The sequence below is a fragment of the Dipodomys ordii genome, unplaced genomic scaffold, assembly GCF_000151885.1.
Source record: "Dipodomys ordii isolate 6190 unplaced genomic scaffold, Dord_2.0 Scaffold10, whole genome shotgun sequence".
Classification (NCBI taxonomy): Eukaryota; Metazoa; Chordata; class Mammalia; order Rodentia; family Heteromyidae; genus Dipodomys; species Dipodomys ordii.
The window spans coordinates 20,451,783-20,463,902 of record NW_012267226.1 but is presented as its reverse complement, the minus strand read 5'-3'; the positions used below and the strand labels follow the sequence as shown (position 1 = coordinate 20,463,902).

Below are 12,120 nucleotides of genomic sequence, written 5' to 3'. Positions count from 1 at the left end.
GGCCCTGCGGGGCCGTCCCGCCCACCGCGCTCCTCCTCGGTCTGCGGTGGCGGGGCGGGGAGGGGGGGGCACTGACCCTTCTCAGCTGCTCCAGTAACTGTTCCCGCACTGACTCGGGGCAGTTATCGAGCTGCGTCTGGAGCTCGGCGTAGAGCGCCTGGCGGGCCTCCAGGCGCCGGCGTCCCGCGGCCAGCTCCGCCCTCTCCTGGTCGGGGGAGGGGGGGAGGCGGGGCACAGGGAGAGAGAACACACACTCCTCAACTCCGGGCCGGCAGGGGGCGCGGGAGGGCGGGGAGGGGAGCGCGGGGGAGGGCAGGGAGCGCAGGGCGGCGGGGAGGAGGGAGAGGAGGGCAGGTGCACGGGAAGACAGAACACACTCCGGCCTGGCACCACTGGGCACAGGGGAGGGGCGGGAAGAAGAGGGCAAGGCAGGGGCGGGGAGGGCAGGGAAGAGGAGAGGAAGGGCGGGCGGGAGGAGGCAGGGCACAGGGAGAGGACCTGAGCTGCTCAGCTCTCCAGCCTGGCCAGAACCTCCAAGCACAGGGGCTTAGAAGGGTGCAGGGGAGGGGAGGGGTGGGGGAGAGAGTAGAAAGGAAGAGAGGGGTGGGGGCTCAGGGAGAGGAAAGCCTGGAGGTGCAGGGAGGAGGAGGAGGGGGGAGAGAGAGAGCAGGAAGGGAAAGGCGGGGCAAGGAGGACGAGGTGTCAGGCGGGACTCAAGCGCTGGGACTTGCAACAAAGGCCAGGGGCGCTGGCACAGGGTGAAAATGTTGGTCTCTCGGTGTCTAGAACCAGGAATGTTAGGTTCCACCACAGCCTGCCCTTCCTCTCCAAGCAATCCAGAGCCTCAAGCTCCCCTACTGTCCAGAGACCAAAATTTAACCCTGGGAAAAAGGGATGGTTAAATTGGGGGGGGGGAGGGCTAGGTGTGAATGGGGGGAGCTGAGGGTGTTAGAGACACAGCGGTGCAGCAGACCCCAGGACCCTAGCCCAACCCCACCTTGGCCCCCCTCCCCCTCCCGCCCAGGGAGAGGGTGGGGTGCTCGCACTGCAGGCTGAACTTCAGCAGGGATGAGGGTTGCAATTAGTTGGGCCGTTGCCATGGTAACAGGAGCCCCAGGAGTGGGTCTACAGAGGTGGATGGTTGTCTGGAGTGAGATGACACCCCTGAGGGCGGTGGGGGACGCAGGGAGGAGTTGGTGAGTCACCCCTCCCAAGGACAGGCAGAGGAGAAACTGATTACTGGTGCCAGAGCCAGAATAGGCCCATGGGCTGGGGGGTGGGGAGGGGAAGCAGAGTGAGCCTTCCCTGCCAGTCACCACCATCCCCATCCCCATGGACCCAGCTTGACCACCACCGCCTCCTCCAACAAAAGCCCAGAGGGACAGCAGAGCCCAGGCCTCTGCTCACCCCCAGGTCAATGGGAAGTGAGCGTAGGCAGGGTCCTTCCGGTGTGCACCCCTTCCTGTCCATCCCAGAGGAAGGCCCTCATCATCAGGTCAGTTCCTGGGGTCCAGGGTCTCCCAGATCCTTAGATGCTGCTTTTAAAATACTCTATGTTCTCTGATCTCCAGGAGGCGGAAAGGGGACACTCAGTCTCCCCTCCCGTCTCGTTGGCATTGTCTCAGTTCAGGGACGCTAAGGGGGCTAGCCAGTGAGTGGGTGGAGGCACTGTGCAAACCCTCTAAGGCCATGTCTACAGCTGGGCCTCCTTAGCCCTCAGCTGGGGGGACGGTGGAAAGCAGCCTTTCCGGTGGGAGCAGCTGTTCAGGCAGAGCAGCTCTTAGGCCAAGCATCTCCCCATCCTTATGCCCTTCTTGCCAGTGCACCACGGAGCACAATTGAGCTGCGTCCTCCTGCCAGTTCCTTTCTGATCGAAACCATGGGGGTGCCACACCAAGAAGAGGAGCAGGCAAATTAGTGGGGAAGAGACCAGGGGCACAAGGGCACCCATGGAGTTAGTGCAAAAGCAGGCGTGGCTCAGCCCTGCCTGGGTGGCCTGGCAGTTAGGGGCATGCGAAGAGCCCAGGACGGTGATTAGAGAGGACGTTAGTGCAGGCCTGGTTGGCAAGCATGGAGTTAATTCGGCACAGAATTTGGGAGTGTGGTTTTGGGGGGCCAGAGCAACAGCTCAAAAAAAGAAAAAAGTCAAAAATATTTGAAGTTCCTCAGAAATTGAGGGCAAGTGATAGATGCACTCAAAAAACAAAACAGAAATCCAGAAGGAAAGTGGAATTCTCAAAAAAATACTGTCAACTCCAGAAATAGATGACCCCTCTCCACTTCAGAGCTTTTGGCACGGTGTTGGGCATCTTGGGCGTGGCTGGCACGGCCCCTGTGGGACGGAGTGGCCCCTGCAGGCTGGCACAAATCTGAAAGGGGCAGGGGCAGTTGCTGGGACCACGTGGGGTGAGAAGCAGCAGATCTCCAAGACACGGGAAGCAGAGGCCGGTGGGCCATCTCCCAAATACCACATCCTAAGCACCAGACGCATGCACCTGGGTCTTCACAGCAGGACCCTCAAGCTGGGCTCACTGCTATCCTGGAAAGTCCACCAAGGGCCCAGAATGGCAGGCACCCAGAGGCAGCACACAGAACCCAGATAGAGGAGTCCCCAAACACCAGCAGCACCCTCAAAGCTGGTACCTTCCACAGAGGACAAGTCCCCCTGTCCCCGGAGGGCCACAGAGATCATCTGATGTACAGGGTGGATGATGAGTAGGTATAGGGCCCCAGGGAAGGCAATTTCTCCTTCTTTCCTGGGCCACTGGTACCCAGCACCAGGCCGGACCCAGGTATGGGTTACCTTGTCCCTCTCCTTCTGGATGCCCGTCTCCAAAGCCACCAGCTTCTCCTGCAACTGCTCCACGGCCTTCTGCTCCTTCTGTAGCAACGTCCGCTCGGCCTCCCTCTCCCCTTGCAGCAGAGCCCGCTCCATTTCTGCCTGGGGTAGACACGGAGGTCCGGGTCAAGGCAGTGGGCTCGGGCCCTGCTTGGGCCCAGGGCTCTGCGGCCAGCTCACCCTCGAGAGCTCACCTCTCTCGCTGCCTCCTGCAGCTGCTGTTCCAGCTCCTTCACTCGTACCTTGAGCTGCTCCACGCGCCCCAGCACCTGCGCCCGCTCTTCTTCCAGGGCCAGCACCTCGCCTTGGAGCTTCGTGCTCGGTGCATCTTCATGCTGAAGAGGAGAAAGGAGCCATCAGCTGGGGAAACCTAGAACCTTCCAAGATCAGACCGCAGAGGCCTGACCACCCCGATCGTCAGGGCAAGGAGCAATAATCAGACTCAACAGAAGGCTGGTCCCCTCCCTGCCAGGGGGGCAGTAAGGAGGGCTCAGCCACAGGGAATTTACCAGAGTGCCAATCCTGGGTGGAGCCGACAGGCAGGTCATAAAGCACTTATAGCTTGGGAAAGCTATCAACACCTCCCTTCTCTTCCTGGCCTCCTCCTTTCCACACTTCCAGCCTCAGTCGTCTTCCCAAATATGATCCTTCCATTACTTCCCCACTCCCCCCCCCCCCCCGCACACACACACTGGGCTCTGGCCCTGTCTCTCCTCCCTGCCCTCCCTGCTGGGCGCCCCACCTCCTGCTGGGTGCTCTCTGTGCTGCTGCACTCCTCCTTGAGATTTTCCTCATCTGAGCGCTCCACACTCTCCCACAGGCGCTGGGCAGCACCTCCAGGCTCCTCGCTACTCCTCCCAGAGGCTACAATGGCCCCTGCCAGGCCTCGTGAGGGCCTCCGGCCTGCCAGTGCCAATGCCGCAGTAGCCTCGCCGATGCTGGGCAGCTCCCCGGCCTCAGGACCCCCGTCAGCCCGGCTGTACTCAGCACACAGGTTCAGGATGGTCTCCAGGCGCTGGCGTTCCTGGGGGAGGTGGACAGAGCAGGGCATGAGCGGGAGAAGGGAGCCAGGTCAATCAGTCCTGAGGGTTAGAAGCTCAGTATCAAGTAAGGCCCCAACCCCAAGACTTGTGGGAGAAAGAGAAAGCATTGCTCCAGAAGCGGGAAGGAGGAACCACGCTGTGTGCCACCTGCCCACATGGCCAGTGCTCCCATTTTCCTGTTTCCTTTCCTTTCTCTTGCAAGCTCAGGATGGGGCTTCCTTGTGGTCACACAAGGACACTTGCAAGCAGGTGGGCTGAAGACCACAGTGAGACACAGCTCAACTCGGGTGCTTCTGCTAGCCTAGGTACATGTGGATCTACAGGCACCAGGGCACAACGACACACTGGAACTGCCCCACAAGCACATGCAGACAGACACTCCATGGGCACTGGCAGGTACACTGGTATTAACAGGTACCAGCCCCGACACGCACAAATGCACACTCGGAAGGATAAACACAGTCTACATACAACTAGATGGGCACCTGCACACAGACAGGGCTGGAAAGGAGACCCACAGGCCTGCACCTGACACTCAGCCCAGACACACATGGAGAAGAGACAGACCTGGAACACGTCCTCTGTCCCACCACAGCTCCAAGCATTCACTCTGGCAGCCAGCAGGGTGGGCTACTGCAAAGTCTGAATGCTCAGGCCTAGGGCTGAGCTCTCCGTGGCCCTGGGCCACTTAATCCACCCGGTGTATATCCCCCATGCCTAGAAAGGGCCCACCTCAGGGGCCTAGGAGGACGGACAGCAGTCATGTTCCTGGTCTGAGTCCTCTGTGTCCATCCACAGCACCTTCAGCCCTAAGTCTTGGCCCCTGCGCCTCCCATGGTTCTCTGGAGTCCCTCCACCACCTCAAGTGTCTCTCACCACCCAATTTGCCCGGTTTTGCCCACTCAACACTTACCCAGCTTCCCTCCTGCTGCTTGCCCAGTTTCATGGTTTAAAAAAAAAAATCCAGGAACTGAGCCTCAGCACCCAGGAGGCTGGGCCAGTGCCTGCTGCCTCCACCCTCAGGGCCCAGATAGGAGCCTGGCTGAGATGGGAGGGGCAGGGCAGGCAGTCTCCCAAGTCTTAAAGTGGCAGGTGGGGCAGGTCGGGGCTGGTGGGAGGTGTGTCTGGAGTGGGGGTGGGGACCAAGAGGCTGACTAGAGCAGCTGGGGAAGGCTGGGCGCACAGCTGCCATGCCCAGCTCACTGCCCCTCTTAGGATAAGACCTCGGAGTGACCAAGCATTCTTTAGGGTGGGACAGGGCAAACCAGTGCTGGAAGGATGCAACAAAGGAAGAGTGGGGATACTGCCTCCCACAAAACACAGCACACCCCAGACTAGACAGCCCTGCCCAAAGGGTCTCCAGATAAACCTCAGCTCCGGTCCCAGGTCTCCAAGAATGCTAGGCTTCTGCTCGCAAGGGAAAGAGGGTGGAATCCGTTCTACTGTGGGTGGCCTCACACATGCGTACACCAGCCGCAGGCCCTGAGCTAGCTGGGGAATCCTGGACCCCACCTAGTTCAGATGCCATCTCCAGGACAGCTGCCCAGAGCCACACCCGGCCTTTGTGCATAGGCGCAAAGACACAGGCTGCCACGCTGGTCCTTCCACACCTGGGCCAAGCTGAGCAGCTCCTGCCTATCTGTGCAGACCAAAGAGAACCAAGACAGGAGGATCAGGAGCTTGTCAAAAGAACAAGCAGCAAAGGTGGAAAGACAGAGGCTCTGATTCCCAGCTTTGCCAGAACTTGCTGTGTGACTCTGATTTCCAAGGTTCAATGGTAGAGTGCTTTGCCTAGCAGATGCACGGGGCTAGGTTGCATCCCCAAGAGAGCATGTGCTCAGGCTCACACATGAGCGTGCGCGCGGGCCACACGTGTCCACACACACATACATTTTCCTCCCAGCGGCCTCTGTCTTTCCCTCCTAGCCATCTATTCTACAAAGGGAGAGCAGCAAAGGTTCACAAATGTATGTTTTCCTAGAACTTCGCTGTACTTAGGTAAATAACATGAAACTTAATTCACATATTAAAACAGATGCTATGTCATAGAACATATGCCACGTCAACAAGAATTTAGAATAAAAGTCTTGGAGGGTTTGGGGTTTTTTTTGGGGGGGTGTTGGTTGTGGGGCTTGGGTGCTGTCCCTCAGCTCTTCAGTTCAAGGCTAGCGCTCTACTGCCTGAGCCACAGCGCCACTTCCAGTTTTCTGGTGGTCTATTGGCGATAAGAGTTTCATGGACTTCCCTGCCCGGACTGGCTTTGAACCGAAATCTTCAGATCTCGGCTTCCTAAGTAGCTAGGATTAAAGGCATAAGCCACCAGCGCCGGGCGCCTTGGAGGTTTCAAAGAGAGTTCTTCAGCACACCAGAACTCTAAAACGCTGTCCATGAGCCCCTCTGGCTCTGCTGGCTGGCCTGCCATGCCCTGGCAGAGACCCTGCCTTGGACAGCGGCAGCCTGCCTGGCACCTGCTTACCAGCCTCTCCATCTCCTGCTCCCGGAGCCGCTCTTGGCGCTGGCGCCGGTGGTACTCCAGGAGGTCGTCCTCGTTGTCGCTGATCTCGGTGATGCTATTTTTCCGCTCCCGAGTGACAGGCACCCGCAAGTCCCCGCTGGAGAGCTTCCTCTGGGCACGGGGGCTCTGCCGAGGCGAAGCTCCAGGAAGAGAGCCCAGGCTGTAAGCTGGGCTCAGCCTGCCACTGAAGCTGCCCTTGAGGGGTGCCAGGGACTCCCCCAGTGTGGGCGAGGGGCTCCGTGTCCTGCGACCCCGTGCCCCCAGAGTCAGGGAGAAGTCCTCGGGCGAAGCCCCGTGGGCTGCCCAGCGCCGGGGCCGTGGACTCTCGGCCATGTCCCTGCTTAGCTTGGTGGCATCTGGGGTGGTCCGGGCAGGGAGTGGGGACAGAGCACGGCGAGACAAAGAGGGGCTCAATGGGGGAAGCTCTCGCATGCTGTCCAGACCCCGCCGGCCCAGGCGGGGGCTCTCGGGGGGCTGCAGCGTGCGGGTGGCTGACCCATCGGAAAATGTCCGGCCCACCAGCTGGCGAGAGGGGCTGGTGGTCAGCCCCCGCTCGGTGCTGCTGGGGGGAGGCTCCCGGAAGGGGCTGGGAGGACGGTCCTGGAGTGTGCCAAGCTTGCTACGAGGAGCAGGGACTGGAGACTGGAACTTGGGGCTGCCGGGAATGCTGGGGGGTTGGCTGCGGGCACCAGAAGCCGGGTATTCACTCAGGCTGATCGCTACCACGGGCAGCTGCCCACCCAGCCGGGGGCTCTCGGTGGCTCTTCGGGCCTCTGCCAGCACTGTGGCCGCAGGACTGTCAGTCAGCAGACCCCGGAGACCAGGGCTAGGAGGCCGTTCGTGACCCCCTTTCCTGCCCAGACGGGGGCTGTCAGAGGAGCGGGCACCACTCGGGCGAGACTGTGGGGGCTGCAGGGCCAAATGGTAGCTGGAGGAGCGGGCAGGCGCGAGCGGGGGCACGGAGGGCCCTGGCTCCTGCCCACTGGGGGAGTGGCTGGCACAGCTCCCACTGCTGGCTGGTGAGGAGAGGGGAGAGAAGGCCGGAGAGGTGTTCTCATAGCTGGAGCCTACAGACATGGCTCCCGGGCTGGTTGGGGGCGACAGCAGGTAGTGCCCACCGTTAGCCATGGGTGACAATGGAGAGGTTGCTGCAGGCTTCTTGCCAGCTGCTACTGGCTCCTCTAGCACCAGGGAATCCATGATTTCCTGCAGATCCTTCTCAATAGAGCTCACCAGAGAGCTGTGGCTGGCGCAGGCTGAGGGCCTCCGGGTGGCAGGCTGTGGGGCGTGGTTGCCATTCACCAGGCTTTCTGATTCTGCTGACCAAAAACACAAGAGGTCTTGGGTGCTGATATTTAACTTTGGCTCACGCCTGTCATCCTAGCTACTCAGGAGGCTGAGATCTGAGGATCACGGTTCAAAGCCAGACCAGGCAGGAAACTCCGTGTGAGACTTATCTCCAATAAACCATCAGAAAAACCGGAAGTAACGCTGTGGCTCAAGCGGTAGAGCGCTCGCCTTGAGCTGAAGAGCCCAGGCCCAGAGTTCAAGCCCCACAATCAACAACAACAACAACAAAAAAAAATCAGGTACCAGGCTTAAACCTAGGGCCTCCAATTCATTCTGCTGGCTTTCTTGGCAGGCACTGAACCACTTGATCCATGCCTCCAGTCCTGCCCTCAGTTTCCCCTTCTGTAAAGAAAAAATTAGAGCTCTCCTGGCTCTAATATTTAATGACTCAGGACAGTCAACAACAAAATCAGGTACACCTAAGTTTTGCTGTTGCCTCCTTGCCCCAACATTACATTCTTTCCTGCCTTCATTTTCCCCAACTTCCTATACCTCTCTAAAAAGGCAGGGATGAGCACTCGGCAAAGAAGATGACAGATTCCGAGCCTCTTAGTCTAACAGGACATTATAGTAGCCAAGGCCCAAGGGGAACAAAGCCTCCGGGGTTGTAAGGGAGTGTGCTACACTCGGAGGTCCAATCAAAGACAGGGGAGGGGCTTCTGCTAATGGCTGGTTCCTGGACGCCAGGCTGGACAGCCAGGAGGTGCAGTTTCTGAGCCTCCAATTATCCCCGTTAAGCCAGCAAGAGCCTGCCTTCGCCTGGGCCCAGCCCTTTTCAACCAACCAGGAGTTTGGAGCCCTTGGAAGCACTGTCCATAGAGTTCAGGCAGTAGAATGATAGCCTTTGGGTGAGTAGGGTGAAATTAGCTAGGGAGTGAACAGGGATTCTAGGTGTCCTCTGGAGGACCAGAAGACAACTGAAGTGGAGGAGAGAAGAAAAAGCCTCTGCCAGACTGAGTTTAGGTACAAAATGATATAGACTGCATTGGACCTAGGGGGTTGCCATGGATACCAGTGAGCCCAGTGACCACGTCACCATTCTTCAGATCACCAACTATACATGTAGGCCACCGACGACCACCCGGCCAGCCACACCTGACCCAGATATCCATCTGGCACCTGAATGTCAGGAGTCTACAAGGTGGACCGACTGCTGGTCTCATGACCTGCACCCCAACCCCCAAGGCAGGTGGCTCTGTGTTGAAACAATTCCCAGTTCTCCTTGGAGGATCAATAAGTCACACACATCCTGCAGCTGCTTGAGTCACTGGTGACGCGGCCTGGCCTGGCCTGAGGGTCAGGTAGGAACACCAACCTGTGGGATCCACCGGAGCTCACCAGGGGTTCAACATAATGCTCGGATCACCCTCCAGAGTGACGCTCTTTGGTGGTGACACAGAGGACCATGGTCCCAGACACTGAGCAGCACCTTCCAGGAAGTGCACTCAGGCTGGCAGAAACCTCTAGTCCTCGAGGGACAGGATTCCTCAGTTTTCGCCAATAGTACTGCTTTGGAGCTCTTCCAGTGGCCCCACCGCCGCCTGGCTTTCTCCATGAGCCCATGGCAGGTGGCAGCAAGCCCAGACCATGGGTACTGCCCTATCCGCCCCCTGAGAGTGGCTAGAGTGCACAACAACAGTTGTTCAACCCAGCCCCCTGCCCCAACTGGATACCTACCAGAGCCAGGGCTGTAGGGGGGCCCAGGGGCCCGACCCCCTGCTGGAATCATGCTCTTCATCCACTTGGCTTCAGCGGGGTGGTTGAAGCGGAGGAAAGTGGACTGACCCAGGCATAACATGCAGCCTGCAGAGAAAGCAACTGCTCTGAAGGAGAAGGCAGGGTGAGAGCCTCCCCGGGCACGGCACTCCACAGCCTTACCCCAGGTGAACTCGGTGTGCACAATGCACACCCAACCCCTGAGACAGGGCCTTCCAGGACTCCAGAGCACAGGGCAGAGTGGAACGGGCACCGGCAGGACAGAATCTCCTCTTATTTAGTTTTCTTGGGGGGGGGAGGGTTGAACTCAGGGCTTGAGGTTTCTAGGGCAGTGCTCTACCACTTGAGTCACGGACCCACTCCAGCTCTTTTTTTTTTTTTTTTTGCTTTAGTTACTTTTCAGTTCCAGTCTCAAGATTTTGCCTAGGAAGGGCTTCAAACTCCATCTCCCTGTCTTTGCCTCTCTCATACCTAGGATTATAGTTATACCCCACCATGCCCTGCCCTAACTCTGTTTATTTTGTTTTGGAGACAGGGTCTTACGATGCTTACCCACGCTGGCCTCAAACTCTCAATTCTCCTGCCTCAGACTCATGACTCTCAGATTATAGGCATTCAGCATCACACCTAACTCTTCTTTTTCTTACTAGCTGTGAGATCTTCCAGTGAAGTCACTTGCCTTCCGAGTCTAGTTATCTCATCAGAAAAATGGGACAATACCCTGTGACCTCTCAAGGTCAGTATTTGTGAATGTACAGACATCTTCAGAGAATATCAACAGTTATGTCTCCCAACTCCAAACTGGACTTATGATCCATCTAATCACTTGGGGGGGGGGGGAGAAGGAAGGGTTGCCTTGAGAGGCAGCAACTTCCAGGGATGGATGGACACACATACAGACACACACACACACACACACACAGACACACACACACAGACACACACACACAGACACACACACACAGACACACACACACAGACACACACACACACACACACACCTTCTGCTCTCTGTTCTCTCAGGCTGAGACCATTGGGCCCTGCTTCAACCAAGCACATTCGTTCCCGGGCGGTAGATACAAGCCCAGTCCTGCCCAGGAAGTGCAACTGCATAGAAGGCTTGGGTGTGTGGGAGCCAGAAAATGTAGCCAGGGGCTCAGGAGGGTGCATGGCAGCAGGAGTGCCCACAGGCACTAAGCCTGGCTGGCAGAATTCCACCTCCTGGCCACACCAGGTGCAGAAGATGCAGTGCTGGGAGAAGCCAGCGCCCTAGAGCTCTCTACCACTCACCCTTCCAATCTGCCCATACCTCTGGCCCCAGCCTCCTGTCTACCCAATCTGGTGCCACTTGGCACCCCAAACTTCATGCCAGTCTGGGTTAAGGCTGGCAGGGAAGTCCACATTCCTGGACGCTGAGACAGTACTGCTCAGTCAGTTGCAAGGGCAAGGGGCATCCCAGGCCACGTGGGCACTTCGGGCAGACCTGAGACGCTCAGGGGGCCCTGGGCCTGGCTGTGAGAGGAGGGTGGGGAGAGGATGAGCAAGGCTGAGAAGGCTTAGCAGAAAACTATACACAACAAAGCCACCCACCTCTCTGACACACCCACAGCCCTCCCAGGCAGGCAGTACCAACAGTTGGAAGGCTGATGGGTAGGAGAGGGCAAACCTTCCCTGCCAAGCCACCAATCAAGAGAAGCTGATCCCATAGTAATCATAACTGCAAGAATAATAGCCAACCATGCCATCCACCTAATTACAACCACCGCTGCTTCAGAAAAAGCCAGGCGCCCTCCCCCTCTCCTCTCAGCCATTTAACAAGCCAATTAATGATGAGTTGGAAGGGTCTAGACAGACCCATTCAACCCCAGGTTGATGTAGGGGGTGAGGGGCAGCGGCTGACCACCAGGTCCCGGCTGGGAGGAGGTGAGGAGTCTGGGTAGCTTCCATCCCAGTGGGGCCAGGCTCACCCAAGGAGGCTGTGGGATCTAAGGACCCCCACACCCTCGCCCCAAGAAGACTGAGGTCCATGCTGTGCCCCTCCCCCGTGCAGGGGGTGTGGCCGCCCCGCTCTGAGCTATAAATAGCGATGCCAGCAGTGGGGCAGGGAGCTGTATTAATAGAGCAGCGGGCACAGGGCGGCAGGCCGGACAGCAGCAGCCCAGCTCCTGCCCAAATTAACTTTCTATTTCTACTCAGGGGCCCCAGGCATTGCCCCAGCGCTGGCACCTGCTGACCCCCGGGGCCTGGCATGTGTGGGGGAAGAAGGGAGAAGAAGCCCCCGCTCTGCCCTCCAGAACCCCAGGACACAGACGGCCAAAGTCATGGTGCGGGTCCCCCAGGCCCAGAGCAGCTGGGGCCGGGCTGTGTGCAGGTGGGCGGGGAGCCGCCGAGGGGCCCCGAGGACAGAGACCCTGGGTCTCCGGGACACGGGGGGACGCACCTCACACAAGCCCGAGCCCAGACCCACGCACAGACCCGCCCGGCCCCGCTGGCCCCAGCGAGGCTGGATGAGGGGAGCACGGGAGGAAGAGCCGACCCGTCCCCGCCGGAGACCCCGGGCACAGCCCGGGTGCCCTCACCGTACTAACCCCGCGGGGGAGGCGGGTCCCCGGAGCGGACAGGCGGGCGGTGGGTGAGCCCAGGGCGGCCCCGAGCCC

The 12,120-nt window shown here is 59.0% G+C and overlaps 1 protein-coding gene across 1 annotated transcript in view; it reads right to left on the bottom strand.

Annotated features, from left to right (window-relative positions):
- Phldb1 (pleckstrin homology-like domain, family B, member 1) overlaps positions 1-12,120 on the bottom strand; it is a 29,151-nt gene that overhangs the window by 9,505 nt on the left and 7,526 nt on the right. The window contains exons 4-9 of the mRNA XM_013009497.1: positions 9,425-9,550; positions 6,359-7,716; positions 3,582-3,863; positions 3,034-3,174; positions 2,804-2,941; positions 77-205 (exon numbers count right to left, since the gene is read on the bottom strand). Of these exons, the coding sequence (XP_012864951.1) occupies positions 77-205; positions 2,804-2,941; positions 3,034-3,174; positions 3,582-3,863; positions 6,359-7,716; positions 9,425-9,550 (2,174 nt within the window). The remainder of the gene's footprint in view (positions 1-76; positions 206-2,803; positions 2,942-3,033; positions 3,175-3,581; positions 3,864-6,358; positions 7,717-9,424; positions 9,551-12,120) is intronic.